We start from the raw sequence: 18,463 nt of genomic DNA, 5'->3' as shown, positions 1-18,463 counted from the left end.
ATGTTCCACTTGCCATATTCTCATACAGCTGAGCCACCTTTCCTTCTGTTGGGATAGAGTGAACAGTTCCCTATTGCTGTACCTGTCCTCTTCAGACTGAGGCAAAAGGATCTGAATTTGCTACATGTTTAAATGGGCTCAAAAAAGGAAATCAAATGCACAAGGACTATGCATAATATCAGAAAGGTTGCTTCCTCGCCCTGTCTGGGCTGAAGGGCAGGTGTGAAGAAGGTAGGTAGCTTCCCACAGCTGCTGCACCTCTAAGATGGCTTTTGGGGGGCAGGGTGTGTGGAGAAGGTGAGGGGAGGTGGGGAAGAGAGAGTACTCTTGGAATGGACTTTGAGGCTCACAGGGAAGGGCTGGATTTGACAATGCAAATCATCCAGGAGCTGCATGATTATTTTCTTTTTCTGGGAAGATTCCAAGGCCAGGATGCCTACTGTCTTGTGAGCCTCTCATACATGAGGCTACTGGTACTCTGTTGAGGTTTTGGATAAACACATGAGGTTGGGAGCTGTGTGCCTAGCTGGGACTGTGTGTGTAGAACCTGGCTGCACGTGGGGCTGATACTTCATCTGATGGACCAGAACCATGGCTTGTCTTCAGCTAACTTAATATGGGGGATGTTTTTCCTTCCTTGCTCTTGTGGTTTAATTACCAGCTGGGGTTAAGTGCCATATAGCCACACTGGCTCACTCCCTCCCTCACCCAAGGTGGGGTGAGGAGAATCAGAAAGGAATGTAAAACTCCAGGGTTAAGATGAAGATAGTTTAACAGTTGAAATAAAATAAAAACAGAAGAATAATAGTTCTAATGAAAAGAAGGGAGAAGAATGAAATCGAAAGGGAAGTGAGAAAAGAAAACAAGTGATGCACAATACAGTTCCTCACCACCTGCTGATTGATGCCCAGCCAGTTTCCAAGCAACAACCTGCAGCCCCAGCCAGTTTATATATCGAGCATGATGTCCCATGGTATAGAATACTCTTTGTTTAGCTAGTTCAGGTCAGCTGTCTCGGCTATGTCCACTCCCCCCCTTCCTGTGTTCTTGCAGCCCTCCTGCTGGCAAGGCCAGAAACCAAGAAGTCCCTGACCACACTGTTCCCATGCCAAATCCAAAGCACAGCACTGCACTAGCCACCAAGAAGAAAATTAACCAGGATATTTGCCTTTAATGCCAGTTTCAAGTGGAGAGAGCATAAAGATGCAAGCTCACTTTTATCAAAGCAGTGGGATCTGTGGATGCCCTGACTTCAATCCATGCACTCAGGTAAACATCTAGTTCTTCATCAGCCATGCAAATGGTGGGCCACGGCAGAAGCATAAAATCCAGCTTTGAGGACTGCTGACAACCTTCTCTCCCCCAGCATCAGAAATGATTGTAAAGCAATTTCATTACTAAATGACAATACTTTAATCAACTAGATATATTTTTCTCTTTATACAGGTGTATAATCTTTGACCTTTGATAATGACTCTGAGTGGAATCCTTAAAAAAGAACAGGTCAATGATATTTGCTTTGGCTGAACATCCATTTAATTATCAAAAGTTTTGTTCTTATACATACTTCTACCAAGAAAAAAATAGGACAATGCTCCCTAGTGTCTACCATGTCTCAGTACCCCAACACCCATAAAAAAGGGATTGAATAAGAAAGTGTGTGGAATAGATATACATGTGTATATAGATTTAACATACTGTTAATTTAATTGGAGGAGGGAGAGTTGAATCAATGTTTAGTATTTAAATAGAAATTATTTTCTTAGGGGGGAGAAAAGAACACAATAGAAAGCTCGTGGCATATTCAAGAATAGTCTGTGTTTCAATATAGCCTGTAGAAACAATTATGTATTTAGTTTATGATGGCACGGGTCATGGACACAATCCTGTAATGCTATCTTCTCTACAGCTCCAGAACAGACGCTTTCAGCTCTGGATAACTGGTAACATAATCCCAGGCCAATTTCTTCTTGGTTTTTGTGTTGTCATATAGAGCTTTGGGATTCTTTGTAATACCACCTTCATCTTGTGGTCACATTTTTCATGTGTGGTCCTGAGTAGTGTTCACAGAAGAAAAAATTATCATGGGGAGGAAAAGGACTGGGAGGGGATGGAGCTGCAGTGATGTGACTTGCCCAGCGCATCATTGAAAATTAGTGACTGCATAAAGATGGAAATAGAAGACTCTTGAGGTTAGTGAATTTTGCACAATCCATTGAATGATACCACTAAGGAAAGATGCTTTCTAAATGTTACTGAACCTTCAGAACGGGGAGCTGGTCTTAGTTACCCAGAAACTGCTATAAAGTTCTTTTTGTTTTGCCTTGTTTATAATTTTCCTGCTGCGACTGGCATACACTGAACAGTCTTGATCGGAATTCCTGTTATTGTACCCTTCTGGAAAGAAGGCTGTGGTTCTCTCTTGATCTCAGAGTTGCAATGTTTAGATGAATTACTGTCTTTTGGCGCAGTTTTTTTGTTTTGTTTTGGTTTTGTTTTGTTTTGTTGGGGTTTTTTTTTGGTAGGCTATCATGGATGGCCCGGTGGGAGTCATATCTTTGTCTTTCCCTGAACTATGACAATACTAGCATCATATCTGTATTATAGGGTCTGGGGTGCATTACAAAGAAGAACCCACATATTAGAGTGCAAAAACATTAAGGAACAAAAAATCACACAACTGGAATTTATGGAAATGAGCAGAATCCCATGCTGTGGGGAAAATGGAGGAAGAGCCTGCCATGCAACACTGAGGTAGCACAAGGATGTGGCTAAGTCCAGGGTGAACGTTCCTTCATGGCTGTAGACAAGGATAGGGTCTGTCCATACTCAAAATATATGGAAGAACGAGAAAAAGTTGCCAGGGAATAAAGAGAAACCGTGGGTAATTAGTGCAATGGAGGAAAAAGGACCAGGGATCTCATACAAACATTCTGAATCTTGAAGAAGTCGCTTCAGCTTATTGCTGCAGTGAGATATTCTCCAGTTTGAGTAAAAGTGTGACAGCCTGACTTCTAATGTTCTGCAGAAGAGCCTTGCAAGTAATACTGTATTAGTCTGATTACAGTAATATGAGTCATTTGTTTCCAGAATCAGAGAAAAATCCTGTTACATGTTCCTGCCTAGTTTCTAAACATTATCAGTAGTGCTGGGTTGCAAGTGGTCCTACCAAAAGGAATGTTTCTCTTTTGTAATGATAGTACTTTTTTACAAAGTAATCCTGTAGTAGCATTTCTGAGGTTCTAAATACAGAATTATTTCTAAAACAACAACGATGGCATCAGGAGAGGTTCCCCCCGTTCCTGGAAGGCCGCTGCAGGCGAGGACCCGTCTCCCTCTAAGATGGCCTTCTGGAGCGCGTCTTGGGGTCACGGCTGTCGGGCTGCGCAGCCGAACACAGCCAGGAGCAGAGCGGAGGCGGTGGGCGGTGGGGCTGGATCCCCGCCCAGGGGTGGGCGCTGGCCCCACTGCGCCGGGAGCGCCCAGCCCGTCCCCCTCCCCCTGCCGGCTGGCGGGCGGGGGCAGCTCGGCGGGGCGGGCCGGTCGCCCGCTCCCCCATTGGATGGATTTGGATCCGCAGCCCCATTGGTCGGAGCGGGAGAGAGCGTGCTACGACCAATCAGAAAGCAGGCCGGGGCGCGCGGGGACGCTATAAAAGGGGCCGGGCGCGGGGTTTAGTGACGCGTATTGCAACGTCGTTTGGGTGGTGGTTGAAGGAGATCGTCGAGAGCGATGTCCGGCCGCGGGAAGCAGGGCGGGAAGGCGCGGGCCAAGGCCAAGTCGCGCTCGTCGCGGGCCGGGCTGCAGTTCCCCGTGGGCCGCGTGCACCGGCTGCTGCGCAAGGGCAACTACGCGGAGCGGGTGGGCGCCGGCGCCCCGGTGTACCTGGCGGCCGTGCTGGAGTACCTGACGGCCGAGATCCTGGAGCTGGCGGGCAACGCGGCCCGCGACAACAAGAAGACGCGCATCATCCCCCGCCACCTGCAGCTCGCCATCCGCAACGACGAGGAGCTCAACAAGCTGCTGGGCAAGGTGACCATCGCGCAGGGCGGCGTGCTGCCCAACATCCAGGCCGTGCTGCTGCCCAAGAAGACCGACAGCCACAAGGCAAAGAGCAAATAAACTCCGAACTTGAGGAGCAGACCTACTTCAAAAGTAACCCAAAGGCTCTTTTTAGAGCCACCCACTTTGTCATAAAAGGAGCTGTAATTTTAGGAAAAAAGTCTTCAATCCTCATAACCAAAATCTCACAACAGGATGTGTCATATTTGCGTTCTAAAATGAGATTCAAGTTTAGAAACTCCAAAAGTTCTTGTTGCCAGATTTATGCCATGTGAAAGGAATTTGGTGTGGTAGGGTCCAGAGAGGCAGTTCAGTTCTATGGCAAGGAGCCCACAGGCCCAGCGGGCCTCTCCTTTTTCAGCTTAGCTCTATGTGAAGTTGGGGTAACTCACTGATGTGTCTTAAAACAGCCCTGCCCCCCTTCCCCCCCAATATTTTGACCTGGAGACTTGCTACAAAAGACAGACATTTGGAATTATTAATTTTCTATGGGGTTTTCTCATTGCTTTGTCTGAGCTGCCTTGCCCTTTTTCTGCCTGAAATCTGAATGGGTTGAAAATAATTAGTGAACGCTGGACAGGCAATTTAAGGGGAAAAATGACTTGCCATTTTACATTCTACCTTCAACATAGTGCTGAACATTACCATAAAGATTTTGAAATAGAAACGTAAAATCAGTGGTCATAGGTTAAGAAACATAATTTAATTATTATACATTTGAAAACATAATTTTACTCGCATCATAACTGAACAAAATGTTAGTACCGCTGACAGTTACAGTAGCAAGAGGTAGCAAGCATTTTGCAGGCCTTTGGTAAAAAAAGGCTTATAAGAAATAATAAAAATATCAGAGAATACTTGTTTTAATTCTCTGTTTCTGTAAAAAAGCAAGCATTTATTTCTTTAAGCATGGTCTTAGTAAAGTGCAGATGAGGACTTTCCCCTACTTGCCAGCAGCCAGTTGTTTTAGTATAGCAGATACATCAGTTGGATATACTATTTTTAGTATTACTTCCAGTGCCTAAATCCCGCCACTGGACATTAAAGAAACTGAATATTTCACAATCTGCTGTGAAAGGGGAGCCGTAACTGGTAACTTGAGCAAGTTTGATTGTGTAGAAGTATGGAAAAAGCAGCAGCAGCAGTGTCTCCTTAGATAATGATGACTCAGATTTTTACCAATCAGGCTGTATCAAAGTAAAAACACTGCTGAATTATGAAATGATGGGGCACTGATTATAATTCTTAACAAAACCTGGCCGTGTTCAGTTCTTACGTCTCCTAATTTATTAAGAAAATTAATATTTCTGCAGCAGAGCACTGGGGAACCATGTCTGCATTGTGCTCACTGAGCAACACAGTACAAGCTGCTATGCTGTAAAAAGTCATCTCCTTCTGGGACAAAAACAGCCCTTCATAAAACTTTAATCTGCTTCTTGCTTAGTTGCATAATGCACTAATTTAATTTATTTTAATTATTTTGAAAGGGGTAAAGGATTTTGGACAAAGAAGCTAATTTCTAATCCATATTCAGTGCTCAGGATGAGCCTGTGTTACTTCCTCCTCTTTGAAATCAATTTGCGATAAAAATATCGGTTCAAATTCCTGATTTTCAGTTCAGATTAAGAGAAGACCCTTTAAAGAATAATAATTAATTACTCTGGATATTTAGTTGCCCACATCGCGGATTTTATTTAGAAGGAAAAACAAAAGTTTCTGTCTCCGGAGGTCTGTCCAGGTCCAGGACTCGGGGTTTATCGCCTCTTTTTTAACTCACCCTTTGCCTCTTCGAGGGGAAACTTTGCAGAGGGGAACAACAGTCTTTCTTTTCCACGCCGCTGCGAACTGGGGGGGGGTTGGTGGCAGAAATTCTGATAAAAACAGGCTTTTTTGACTCCTAAGAAACACAAAATGAGCGGGGAGAAGGGACCTTTCTGCCGTGCAGCGGGGCGGGCTCTGCAACGCACCAATCACCGCGCGGCTCCTCTCTATAAATATGAGGCCGCTGACTTGCTCCAGGCCCAGTGGTTTCCCCTGATTCGTGGACGACAGCTGCCACTATGTCGGAGACCGCGCCTGTTGCCGCTCCCGCTGTCTCTGCTCCCGGGGCGAAAGCCGCCGCCAAGAAGCCGAAGAAGGCGGCGGGCGGCTCCAAGGCCCGCAAGCCCGCGGGCCCCAGCGTCACCGAGCTGATCACCAAGGCCGTGTCCGCCTCCAAGGAGCGCAAGGGGCTCTCCCTCGCCGCGCTCAAGAAGGCGCTGGCCGCCGGCGGCTACGATGTGGAGAAGAACAACAGCCGCATCAAGCTGGGGCTCAAGAGCCTCGTCAACAAGGGCACCCTGGTGCAGACCAAGGGCACCGGCGCCTCCGGGTCTTTTAAGCTGAATAAGAAACCGGGTGAGACAAAAGAAAAGGCAACCAAGAAAAAGCCGGCAGCTAAGCCCAAGAAGCCGGCTGCCAAGAAGCCCGCCAGCGCCGCTAAGAAGCCCAAGAAGGCGGCAGCAGTGAAGAAAAGCCCCAAGAAAGCCAAGAAGCCGGCGGCCACCGCGACCAAGAAAGCAGCCAAGAGCCCCAAGAAAGCGGCCAAGGCAGGCCGTCCCAAGAAAGCGGCGAAGAGCCCGGCCAAAGCGAAGGCGGTGAAGCCCAAAGCAGCCAAGCCTAAAGCAGCTAAGCCCAAAGCAGCCAAGGCGAAGAAGGTGGCGCCCAAGAAGAAGTAAGACGACTCAGAATAGAGAGTCTACTCATTTAAATAAACCCAAAGGCTCTTTTAAGAGCCACCCACTTATTCTTAAAAAGAGCTGGAACACTATGGTAATCCTAGCAGCTAAACCAAATCTTAGGAAGTTTTAGTAGTAATTGATGCCGTAGTAGGGTAGTTAAACCATCTTCGAAACGTGCGGTACAGCCTTCATGGGAGAGCCGGGCTTCCTTAAAGAGGAAGTGTCTTCTACGTGCAGTCCGGCAGCTCCGCGGCAGCGGCGGCACTTGCCCCGCCCCCTCTTAATTGACCGGCACAGCCGAGAGCAGCGACGGGCAGCCCCGCGCGCCAGCGAGCACCCCTTGGTTGCGGGGGCCGGGGGAGTTTAAAAGTCCCGCGCTGGGCCCGGATTGGCCCCTTCCACCCTCCAGCCCCGCCCTCCCCTCGCGGCACCGCCTCGTGGGGCGGTGACCGGTGACACCCCGCTCCCCCTCACACTGAGGCTGTTCCCGGGGCCGTCCCCCGCGCGGGTTACGTAGGGCGCCGCATCGGCTCTCCTTCCCCCCTCGGATGGGCTCCGGGGCCGGGCGCGGTGTGGGGCGGGGATGGGGACACGCGTGCGCCGTGCCCTGCTGCTGCCTTGGCCCCGCAGCGAAAGGCTGCCCTGTGCGGCAGCCTAGCCTCTGCGACGGAAATTGGCTTTCGCACGAACTTGCGGCCCCATGCCCCATACTCAGACCCTGGGTACCTTGCACATCACCAACCGCCCCCAGCTTCACTTCCATAACTTTAGTGTTGTTTTTTTTTTTTAAAGTACCAACTCCTGCGCAACTTCGGGAATTGGCGTTTTAAACCGCAAAATGTTCGCAAAGAAAAATCTTTGCCCGTTGCCTCGAGTACACACAACTACAGTGAAGAAAAAAAAAAATAGGGGCGGGTGCAGTGGAATGTTCAGAAAACAAAGAAACCGAACTGCAAACACCTGAAAAACTTGCTTCAGAAACTGCTTTCGAAATATTTAGTCACTGAGGAGGCCAAAATAAAAATTATTTTTTATTTAACAGGTACAGCACACAGAATTCTTAATAGCAGCTAGCATTTTGTACTGGACTTACCAAGAGGAATTAAACCCCTTAGAAAATGAAATGTTACCTACCTTCCCCCCAAGGACTCTGAACTCTTGAAAGCAGAATTAGCAAAACACTAGGACAGATTCAAGACCAGAAATCCTAAGCTTGAAACAAGTACAACTCTAAGGTGAGCACAAACTGTTAAATAAGAGCCCTCCACCCTTAAAATTAAGTAGTCGCGTTTCAGCCACTTGAAAGTACTTAATTTTCAAATTATGTGCAAACAGGCTGTTTACATACCTCCTACCTCCCAAGAAAAGTAGTATTCAGCCCTTCTATCTGAAAAAATTGGTGGCTCTTAAAAGAGCCTTTGGGTTTGAAGTGACGGTCCGAGACACTCTACTTGGAGCTGGTGTACTTGGTGACAGCCTTGGTGCCCTCGGAGACGGCGTGCTTGGCCAGCTCACCGGGCAGCAGCAGCCGCACGGCCGTCTGGATCTCCCGCGAGGTGATGGTGGAGCGCTTGTTGTAGTGCGCCAGGCGCGAGGCCTCGCCGGCGATGCGCTCGAAGATGTCGTTGACGAAGGAGTTCATGATGCCCATGGCCTTGGACGAGATGCCCGTGTCGGGGTGCACCTGCTTCAGCACCTTGTACACGTAGATCGAGTAGCTCTCCTTGCGGCTCTTCTTGCGCTTCTTGTCGCCCTTCTTCTGCGTCTTGGTCACCGCCTTCTTGGAGCCCTTCTTGGGCGCGGGGGCGGATTTAGCCGGCTCGGGCATAGCTGAAGCTGCGCGCTGGCTCTGTAGCACCGAAATGTCCGATAATGCGATTACTCCTATATTTATAGGAACCTTATGCAAATATCTAGCCTCAGCGATCAGCGCTTCTATTGGATAATGGACTCAGTGACGTCTACAATCGTACGAACAGCTTTGTAATTGGTCACTTTTACATCCCACGCTATTATTGGTTAATAATTCGAACGCTGTCAGCCAATCACATTGATCTCTTTCAATCCCTCAGTTCGGTGGCCAAGCTCGTTCTTGCTGTCGGGCCTCGCCCTGCCCCCGGGGTCACCTCGGAGCATCTGAGCTCCCGGGTCTCCTGAAGCTGCCTGCTCCGGTGGATTTTTACGTACAAAATGTAGTTATCAGCAATTACTCTAGAAAAGAAAAAACAAAACAAAACCCAAACCTAGAGAAAATTGTAAAGGGTTTTGCTACTCTTTTTTTCCTTCCAAGAAATATACCTGCATACCTTATGTAATAGCCTGCATTTGTAACAGCCACAAGTTAAATATAAAGGCGAAAAAATATAACCAGAATACATATAGAGGATCTGGAATACGAAGCATTATTAATATTGTTTGAATAATTTCTCTGTCCCACAGACCGTGGCTTGTTTTTCAGGACTTTAAATGAGATGGAAGTCCTGATTTAATTTGTATCTTCAAAGAACGTAGACTTCTTTTGAGATGAAATAAATGTTGGATGAATGTGTTTAAGGCAAACCCAAGATAATCCTAGTGGATTTTAAATTGCATTTTGAATTTATGATCAATCAGAAGTTGAAGCTATTTTCATATTAATTTGACTTGTGCAAGAAGAAAATACAATCTGTAATCAACTGAAACAATTTAACACCATTAAGAGTTCTGATGTACTGGCATTTTTTTTTTTTATTAAAATGCTGTATGGTGACATTAGAAGATACAATTATAGACTCATTCATCAACAAATTAGAGCACTAAAATACACTTTTAAAGGGTTCAACTTCATTTGTGGTTGAATGAAGCTAGGATTGGGTAAGTTGGTATCAAATACCCAGTGCTATAATGATGCTATTTCCTTTTGGAACGTGTTGTGGTTTAACTAGGTACCACACAGCTGCTTGCTCACTGCAGAAGGATAGGGAGAAGAATTGGGAAGGACTGTAAAACTCAAGCATTGCAATAAGAACAATTTAATAATTGAAATAAACCAAAACAAAACAGCATAATAATTAAAAAAATCTAATGAGAAGGAGGGAGAAGGGGAGAGGAACAAAATCCAAAAGTAAGGAAGAAAAAAAAAAGAAGTGATGTACAACACACTGCTGACCAATGTGCAGCCAGTAGCGATTCACCGACCCCGGCTTATATATTGAGCATGACATTCTATGGTATTGGACTAGCCCTTTGGCTAGTTTGAGTCAGCTGTCCTGGCTGTGTCCCCTCCCAATTTCTTGTGCCCTGTCCAACCTTCTTGGCAAGGCCTGAGAAACTACAAAGTCCTTAACTTAGTATAAACATTACCTAGCAACGTCTAAAACCATCTGTTACCCACATTGTTCTCACACCATATCCAAAACACAGCACTGCACCAGCTACTAAGAAGAAAATTAACTCTGTCCCAGCTGAAACCAGGAGAGAACCCTTAAGGGCCATTCAAAGTCTAAACTTTTTTGGTATCAGAGGAGACAGACAGTATGGGGCCTATACAAGAAACCTACCTGGCACAGGTAAATGTAGTTTAAGGTAGGTAACACTGCTAAAACCAAAACAAAACTAATTGTTAGAAAGAGATTCTGGATACCAGCACAAGCAATAAAAAGACCTATCACCTCACCAGGCTGATTATACTTCTGCTTTTTCTTTTTTTTCCCTTTTCTTGTCGTGTCACACACACACCCCACCCCCCTTTACCCTGCTGGGCAGAATTCTGGATTCACAAAGATTTCCAGCCTACATACAAAATAGTGCTGTCTCAACAAAGGGAACCAGGCAAGGAAAGGGTGGGACCTTTCTCTTTCCTAGCCAGTAAGGCTAGCTTGCAAATGCTTCTCTTGTGCTCAACAACTCTACTGGAGAGACAAAGGCAGCCACCTGTGCTGAGCAACTTCATCATGCTGCGGATCTCTGGTTTAATGTCTGTTGCCCCACCACCACCCTTGCTCCTCCTCATCAGGAACAGCAATGGGATAGATGCTCATCCATCTCCTATTTGCTCTGCTTCCCCCACAGCTGTCTTCAGCAGCTCAATCTAGCTTGGAGAAAATCTGGTAAGACAGAAGGGAGCTCTTTCTGCCTTTTCAAGAGAAGAAAAGTAGTTCTCTCTTTTTCAGTAAAGCGAGAAGAGAAGCCAATGTGGCCCATCTTTACACATTTAACTCTTTACACTGTGAACCTGATTACCTTTTTTTGTCATAAACATTACCTGGAAAAGCAGTTCACTGAGAACACCTCTGCCTGGTAACAGGACTTCTGATGAACACCTGTGAAAGTCCATGATTTGACATGCCCCTTGGGGACAGTGTGGTGTAGGATCACCAGTTTTCTCTCCACAATAGCAGACAAAGGCTGTTGCTCTTGTTACACTGCTCTGAAAGACAAAATTTAGAATAACAAAGGGCAATATCAGCAATGTAAAGTACATAGGTCCAGAAAGCAGAGGCATTAAAAATGCAGCACCTCTCCTCCCAAAAAAACCAAAACCACTTGTGCAAACACCCTCCTCCCCACGTTAATCCTTTTAAATCTGTTGATCATTTCCAACAAAAATGGCAGTTGATCCAAGTCTCACAGATTCTCAGTTCCAGTAAGTTTTCTAAAGATCAGCTACAGAGTAGAAAGAAATCCAGGTTAGAACTCCCAGTGAGGAAAAGTAGTTACTTGTGAACTGGACAACTACTGCTTTGTTTTAGCCTTCCAGCTAAAAAAATCTGTTAAACCAAAATATCTCAGTAATAACTAAATGCCAGTCATTCCCGGTATAGTGTGGTGGTGTGTGCTGCCTTCACAAAGAGATACAGCTGGACAGTACTGAAGGCAAAATAACTGGGGATGGGAGTAGGAAGAAGGTTAGAAGATATTTATAAAGGGAACTAGAGTTCTTGGAAAGGAATGATTGTGGAAACCTTATCAGCGATGGCAGAAGAGCTGAGTTTAGTGCACTGTTTAGACAGGATATATGTAAAAGAAATGTAGACATACATATTTCTCTCAGAAGTCTAAAAAAACATGTTCACTAAAGGAAACGGATGGGAACTTGTTAACATCCAGTCACCCATCATCCATTCCACTTCAGTAACACTGGACTTTCTAGTGACTGACCAAAGGTTGGGAGCATCCATAAGAAATAATCCTTCAGAGTGAGGAAACCTAAGTCTGATAGGAGGGAACAAAAAAGGCTTCAAGAACAGCCCTAGAACAGTTCAAGGATGTCAGTGTGGGAAGGAGTCACCAGCATACTGCATATTACCAAACAGTATGAACAAACAGGAGTAACTGCTCCAGCTTGAAATTTTTAGGAGGCAATGAGAACACATAAAGGCAAAGCTGCTGTCAGTGTTTTGCTACTACATCTCCTGGGTGAGCTCTGCACAGATTTTTCTGGAAAATGCTCCTTCTTATTCTGAAATCTTGAGTCAGAAAGACAATTCTTTTACATCTGTACTTGTTGCCTAAATGGGCTTCAAGAATAAAAATGGATTTTTTGAGTAGTATCTTAACTTTAATTATCCCACGTTCTGAAGCCTCTTCAGCCAGAAACGCTAGAGAACCAGTTGTCTGAAGAAGTCAGAAACCTGTGTATTATCTTGGGCTTACAGAGTACACCATGCCAATGCCAAAAGCTTAGAAAAAAACCAACAAAAAAACATTTAACAAAGCAAACAAGCAGAGACAAAGAAGTAGATTTTAAGCATAGTAGGATAACTGCTGGAGATTCAGATTGGTGTCTGAACGCTACTTTGTTTTAGTCTGATGTGTTCCACACAGAGGAATACAGAGAAAAGAACCAAGGAGAAGTCCAAGAAAAAGTTATAGAACAACTAGAGCATCAACAGAAGACACTGTGTACATAGCCTTAGGAATTATTACAAATATATTGATGATGAGGCAGAACTGTCTAGTCGTTGTGGTTATTCTGGAAAATTTCTAAAGCACATGATGTGCCTTAGAATCACATTTGAGAAGTCAAGTTTTATGGTTATGGGTAGTTACTGTAGACCTTTTAGTTGCTGAGGTTGCAATATTAAACATAATTATGTTATATGCTGCATATCTTGCTGTCTATACCTGCAAGTTTTCTAGGTTGTTAATCGTTGAATGGTGCTATAATCAGAAGGCCTTATTATTACTTAGAGTAACAGTCAATATGTGGGTCACATTTCTACAGGATAAAATAACTACTGGAAAAGCCACAAGGTAAAAGGAAAGGATAAAGGAGAGACAGGAAGTTGCCATGCATTTCCCAAAACATTTGGACACTTGAGATGACTAAAAATGATTAAAATGATACCTACCATTTGTTAAAATTATGTGCCCCTGCTTATGAATGCAGCTGTAGAACTACAGTTAAAAATATCATATGTTCAAAAAGTAAAACTACATGAAGAAAAACAGCAAAAGGAATACTTTGAGATATTACGTATCAATGAAGATTAAGTCAAAGAAAATTAACAAACACATGACATATCTTTGAAGGCAGAAGAAACAATCTACTTTTTGTCACGGGCACATTAAAGACACGAAAATCAGTTCCTGTCTCGGCACCTCAGTCCCATAAACACAAAAAAGTCATGTGATCGTTGTTTTAGACATGAGAAACAAAGCCAGAGTATGTCGTACCCACAAAAGAAAAAAAAAAAGCTGATTAATTAATTAATTAATTTGGCTGTCGGTATAAAAGGGTGGATTTACGCAAACACCGCGACAACCACAACGGCCGGGTCCCCACCTACCCGGCCGGGCCCTTTGTTGGAGCGCAGCGAAATGGCGGCGGCTCCGCGCGGGCGGGAAGCGGCGCTCCCGGCCCCGCCGCCCCCATTGGCTGGATTTTGCTGCAGACCCGCGGCCGGCGGGGCCCGGCTCCCCCGCCGACACCGAGCGCCGCAGCAACGGGACCGGGCAGCCGAGCGCAGGAGAGCGTTCCCCCGCCCGAAGATTCGCTCCCGCAGCGCCCAGGCCGAGCCGGCGGCGGGGGTCGGCTGTTTCCCGGGGCCGGGGCCGGCACCTTGCCGCCCGCCCCGCCCCCTGCCGGGGGCGATGGCGCGAACGTCCCCGCCCGCAGGGGGAAGAACGCGGAGGAGAGCCCGCCCTTGCCCTGCCTCGTCGCAGTTCTCAACCAGGTCGGACTACGGGCTATATAAGAGCGGCGCTGGCGGGTGTTGCCACCGCGCGTTGTTCACGTCGGGTAGACGCTGATCATGTCTGGCAGAGGCAAGGGCGGGAAGGGGCTCGGCAAAGGGGGCGCCAAGCGCCACCGCAAGGTGCTGCGCGACAACATCCAGGGCATCACCAAGCCGGCCATCCGGCGCCTGGCGCGGCGCGGCGGCGTGAAGCGCATCTCGGGGCTCATCTACGAGGAGACGCGCGGCGTGCTGAAGGTCTTCCTGGAGAACGTGATCCGCGACGCCGTCACCTACACCGAGCACGCCAAGCGCAAGACGGTCACGGCCATGGACGTGGTGTACGCTCTCAAGCGCCAGGGGCGCACCCTCTACGGCTTCGGCGGATAAACCTGGGGCTTGGCATAGGTTACGCTTTTAGAACACAAAGGCTCTTTTCAGAGCCACCCATGTCATCAGGAGAAGAGCCTTAATCGCTGTTGAAGATCTGTCGTGGTTTTACGGTCACGATAAAGTTGGGGGGGGGGGGGTGGGAGGGTTGTCGGGTGTATGCCGAGCTTCTGCTGTTGCTGCCCGTACCGGGCCGTACGGCCCGATGTCTAGGGGTCCGGCTTACAGCCCCGAATGCTTAACGGGCAAATTTGCAATCGGTGACTGGCTATATCCCCATTGCCCTGTCCGATAACAATAGGGGGGAGCAGGCGGAGCTAGTGCGTGACTTGAGGCTCTCTGGGCTCCACAGAAAAGCACGTTCGGCTCGTAAAGATGACTGCGTCCTCGGCGCTCCGCTCGCGCTCCTTCGGACAGGGTACATAGAAGGGACAGGCAGGCAGGAAAAATCGGACGCCGGCGGCAAGCGCCACTGCGGCAGCCGCTCCCCGCTACCAGCTTCACCGCGACAGCCTGAAACGGGAAGCTCGTGAAATGGCGGCGGCGCGCGCTCTGCCATTCGGGGGCGGGACAGAGCGGGAAGGCGGGGGGGGGAGGGGAAGAGACCGTTAAGAGCGGCCGTAGCGCCCCGGGGGCTGCAGGGGAAAGAAGCCGCGAGCCCTGTGCGGAAACGCCTTCCCTTAGTGCTCTCCTATTGCGGAAAGGCTGTTGGTCCCCTGGATACCAGTACCGACACGCACCCCCCCACGACCCTCCTTCCCCCAGCTTTAAACGGGGCACCTCAGAACTGCCAAATCACTGGTCTGGGCGGGGGGGGGGGGGGGAAGGGTCCCACGCTACCGGCAGTCCGAACCTTCCCATCATCCCAGAAGCAGCGCTGCCTCAAGCACGGGAAAGCGCACTCGGCAGCGGCTGCATATGCCTGCTCCCACAACCCCAGATACAGCTCTCTCCAGTGGCCGTGTGGCGGCTCTTAAAAGAGCCTTTCGGTTTGGTGATAGCAAGGCAGGAGCCTCAGGCCCGCTCGCCGCGGATGCGGCGTGCCAGCTGGATGTCCTTGGGCATGATGGTGACGCGCTTGGCGTGGATGGCGCACAGGTTGGTGTCCTCGAAGAGCCCCACCAGGTAGGCCTCGCTCGCCTCCTGCAGCGCCATCACGGCCGAGCTCTGGAAGCGCAGGTCGGTCTTGAAGTCCTGCGCGATCTCGCGCACCAGCCGCTGGAAGGGCAGCTTGCGGATCAGCAGCTCCGTCGACTTCTGGTAGCGCCGGATCTCGCGCAGCGCCACCGTGCCGGGCCGGTAGCGGTGCGGCTTCTTCACGCCGCCCGTGGCCGGCGCGCTCTTGCGGGCCGCCTTGGTGGCCAGCTGCTTGCGGGGCGCCTTCCCGCCCGTCGACTTACGCGCCGTCTGCTTCGTGCGCGCCATCTCTAAAGTCTTCTTCCTTACAGTACTACTAGAAGTAGCAATGTAAAACTCTTCCGGGCGCTCTGCGCTGACTCGTTTATATACGCGATCTCTGCTGGTTCATTGGCTGAGAGGAAGCGCCATTTCATTGGGCTAATTTGAAAATCCCGCGTTAACCCTTTGTATGCTAAACCCTGCTGTTTCAATCACAGGCATAATCTTTTCATGTTCCTTTTCTTCGGAAACTACTTTCCCCCTTTTTAACGATTACCCTTAATGTATTGCTCCCTTCATCAAATCAATTATACTAATGTAATCGTAAAAGTAGCCTACTACTGAAAATGGTTAAATATGAAACCTAAACACATTTTCTAGGTTTATCTGAAAGTTCATCTTTTTCTTACAGGTTTCCTTATATAAAACCTAATTATGCAAAAAGCCGCTCGCTTTTATTTTGCCGTACTAAATCATTTAGGGAGGTATTTCAGGAGTAATGGAGAGCTTTAATTGCAATCCAAAAGTAGAACTCCCATATTAGTGTGGGTTTTTAGCAGCTAAAATAGTGTACAGTATTACATCGTATACTTGTATCATAGAGTTTACAAGCACGATTGAGAGTTTTAAACAATTGAGAGAAAAAAACAGGGTTAGTAAATAATAGATAAAACTTCAAATTTTATATGAAAAAAAATAAAAGAGCGACTGCACCCCTTAGGTGAGGGGTCGGACTTTGGGCGCCTTCAGCTGCCTCCGAGGTGACGCAATTAAATTCTTCCCGGTTTTGACCAATCACAACTGGGAAGGCGGGGCCCGACCGCTATAAATAGGAGTCTGAAATGCGATCGGGGTTCACCGCGAGACAGTGGGTTTATGATCTGCAATGGCGCGCACGAAGCAGACGGCGCGTAAGTCGACGGGCGGGAAGGCGCCCCGCAAGCAGCTGGCCACCAAGGCGGCCCGCAAGAGCGCGCCGGCCACGGGCGGCGTGAAGAAGCCGCACCGCTACCGGCCCGGCACGGTGGCGCTGCGCGAGATCCGGCGCTACCAGAAGTCGACGGAGCTGCTGATCCGCAAGCTGCCCTTCCAGCGGCTGGTGCGCGAGATCGCGCAGGACTTCAAGACCGACCTGCGCTTCCAGAGCTCGGCCGTGATGGCGCTGCAGGAGGCGAGCGAGGCCTACCTGGTGGGGCTCTTCGAGGACACCAACCTGTGCGCCATCCACGCCAAGCGCGTCACCATCATGCCCAAGGACATCCAGCTGGCACGCCGCATCCGCGGCGAGCGGGCCTGAGGCTCCTGCCTTGCTATCACCAAACCGAAAGGCTCTTTTAAGAGCCGCCACACGGCCACTGGAGAGAGCTGTATCTGGGGTTGTGGGAGCAGGCATATGCAGCCGCTGCCGAGTGCGCTTTCCCGTGCTTGAGGCAGCGCTGCTTCTGGGATGATGGGAAGGTTCGGACTGCCGGTAGCGTGGGACCCTTCCCCCCCCCCCCCCGCCCAGACCAGTGATTTGGCAGTTCTGAGGTGCCCCGTTTAAAGCTGGGGGAAGGAGGGTCGTGGGGGGGTGCGTGTCGGTACTGGTATCCAGGGGACCAACAGCCTTTCCGCAATAGGAGAGCACTAAGGGAAGGCGTTTCCGCACAGGGCTCGCGGCTTCTTTCCCCTGCAGCCCCCGGGGCGCTACGGCCGCTCTTAACGGTCTCTTCCCCTCCCCCCCCGCCTTCCCGCTCTGTCCCGCCCCCGAATGGCAGAGCGCGCGCCGCCGCCATTTCACGAGCTTCCCGTTTCAGGCTGTCGCGGTGAAGCTGGTAGCGGGGAGCGGCTGCCGCAGTGGCGCTTGCCGCCGGCGTCCGATTTTTCCTGCCTGCCTGTCCCTTCTATGTACCCTGTCCGAAGGAGCGCGAGCGGAGCGCCGAGGACGCAGTCATCTTTACGAGCCGAACGTGCTTTTCTGTGGAGCCCAGAGAGCCTCAAGTCACGCACTAGCTCCGCCTGCTCCCCCCTATTGTTATCGGACAGGGCAATGGGGATATAGCCAGTCACCGATTGCAAATTTGCCCGTTAAGCATTCGGGGCTGTAAGCCGGACCCCTAGACATCGGGCCGTACGGCCCGGTACGGGCAGCAACAGCAGAAGCTCGGCATACACCCGACAACCCTCCCACCCCCCCCCCCCCAACTTTATCGTGACCGTAAAACCACGACAGATCTTCAACAGCGATTAAGGCTCTTCTCCTGATGACATGGGTGGCTCTGAAAAGAGCCTTTGTGTTCTAAAAGCGTAACCTATGCCAAGCCCCAGGTTTATCCGCCGAAGCCGTAGAGGGTGCGCCCCTGGCGCTTGAGAGCGTACACCACGTCCATGGCCGTGACCGTCTTGCGCTTGGCGTGCTCGGTGTAGGTGACGGCGTCGCGGATCACGTTCTCCAGGAAGACCTTCAGCACGCCGCGCGTCTCCTCGTAGATGAGCCCCGAGATGCGCTTCACGCCGCCGCGCCGCGCCAGGCGCCGGATGGCCGGCTTGGTGATGCCCTGGATGTTGTCGCGCAGCACCTTGCGGTGGCGCTTGGCGCCCCCTTTGCCGAGCCCCTTCCCGCCCTTGCCTCTGCCAGACATGATCAGCGTCTACCCGACGTGAACAACGCGCGGTGGCAACACCCGCCAGCGCCGCTCTTATATAGCCCGTAGTCCGACCTGGTTGAGAACTGCGACGAGGCAGGGCAAGGGCGGG

The 18,463-nt window shown here is 49.4% G+C and overlaps 5 protein-coding genes across 5 annotated transcripts; 3 read left to right on the top strand and 2 right to left on the bottom strand.

Moving 5' to 3' along the window:
* The first annotated feature begins 3,696 nt into the window (after positions 1 to 3,696).
* Positions 3,697 to 4,186, top strand: LOC102057647 (histone H2A). The gene has a single exon (XM_005441317.4). It carries the CDS (start codon positions 3,733 to 3,735, stop codon positions 4,120 to 4,122), a length of 390 nt encoding a protein of 129 aa, XP_005441374.1. The 5' UTR covers positions 3,697 to 3,732; the 3' UTR covers positions 4,123 to 4,186.
* Positions 4,187 to 6,080: 1,894 nt separating this feature from the next.
* LOC102057480 (histone H1) lies at positions 6,081 to 6,843 on the top strand. The gene has a single exon (XM_014281666.3). It carries the CDS (start codon positions 6,123 to 6,125, stop codon positions 6,777 to 6,779), a length of 657 nt encoding a protein of 218 aa, XP_014137141.2. The 5' UTR covers positions 6,081 to 6,122; the 3' UTR covers positions 6,780 to 6,843.
* Positions 6,844 to 7,800: 957 nt separating this feature from the next.
* LOC102057311 (histone H2B 1/2/3/4/6) lies at positions 7,801 to 13,242 on the bottom strand. Its single transcript, XM_014281663.3, has 3 exons — positions 13,115 to 13,242; positions 11,026 to 11,190; positions 7,801 to 8,993 (listed from the first exon to the last, which is right to left on the bottom strand). The coding sequence occupies exon 3, from the start codon at positions 8,608 to 8,610 to the stop codon at positions 8,230 to 8,232; it is 381 nt and encodes a 126-aa protein (XP_014137138.2). The 5' UTR covers positions 8,611 to 8,993; positions 11,026 to 11,190; positions 13,115 to 13,242; the 3' UTR covers positions 7,801 to 8,229.
* Positions 13,243 to 15,293: 2,051 nt separating this feature from the next.
* LOC129736233 (histone H3-like) lies at positions 15,294 to 18,366 on the bottom strand. Its single transcript, XM_055712429.1, has 3 exons — positions 18,065 to 18,366; positions 17,376 to 17,396; positions 15,294 to 15,779 (listed from the first exon to the last, which is right to left on the bottom strand). The coding sequence occupies exons 1-3, from the start codon at positions 18,346 to 18,348 to the stop codon at positions 15,344 to 15,346; spliced, it is 741 nt and encodes a 246-aa protein (XP_055568404.1). The 5' UTR covers positions 18,349 to 18,366; the 3' UTR covers positions 15,294 to 15,343.
* Positions 16,608 to 17,074, top strand: LOC102057138 (histone H3). The gene has a single exon (XM_005441315.4). It carries the CDS (start codon positions 16,614 to 16,616, stop codon positions 17,022 to 17,024), a length of 411 nt encoding a protein of 136 aa, XP_005441372.1. The 5' UTR covers positions 16,608 to 16,613; the 3' UTR covers positions 17,025 to 17,074.
* Positions 18,367 to 18,463: the final 97 nt, after the last annotated feature.

This window comes from Falco cherrug, chromosome 5, assembly GCF_023634085.1.
Source record: "Falco cherrug isolate bFalChe1 chromosome 5, bFalChe1.pri, whole genome shotgun sequence".
NCBI classification, from domain to species: domain Eukaryota; kingdom Metazoa; phylum Chordata; class Aves; order Falconiformes; family Falconidae; genus Falco; species Falco cherrug.
This window is presented reverse-complemented; position numbering and strand designations above follow the sequence as displayed.

Bases quoted from the DNA above. Each gene is read 5' to 3' on its own strand.
- LOC129736233 (XM_055712429.1), bottom strand. From the start codon at position 18,348: ATGTCTGGCAGAGGCAAGGGCGGGAAGGGGCTCGGCAAAGGGGGCGCC. The intron at 17,397-18,064 runs GCGCACCCTCTA...CGGGGGCTGCAG, and splicing joins TACGCTCTCAAGCGCCAGGG to GGGAAAGAAGCCGCGAGCCC. The intron at 15,780-17,375 runs GTGCGGAAACGC...TACTTCTAGTAG, and splicing joins GGAAAGAAGCCGCGAGCCCT to TACTGTAAGGAAGAAGACTT.
- LOC102057311 (XM_014281663.3), bottom strand. From the start codon at position 8,610: ATGCCCGAGCCGGCTAAATCCGCCCCCGCGCCCAAGAAGGGCTCCAAG.
- LOC102057480 (XM_014281666.3), top strand. From the start codon at position 6,123: ATGTCGGAGACCGCGCCTGTTGCCGCTCCCGCTGTCTCTGCTCCCGGG.
- LOC102057138 (XM_005441315.4), top strand. From the start codon at position 16,614: ATGGCGCGCACGAAGCAGACGGCGCGTAAGTCGACGGGCGGGAAGGCG.
- LOC102057647 (XM_005441317.4), top strand. From the start codon at position 3,733: ATGTCCGGCCGCGGGAAGCAGGGCGGGAAGGCGCGGGCCAAGGCCAAG.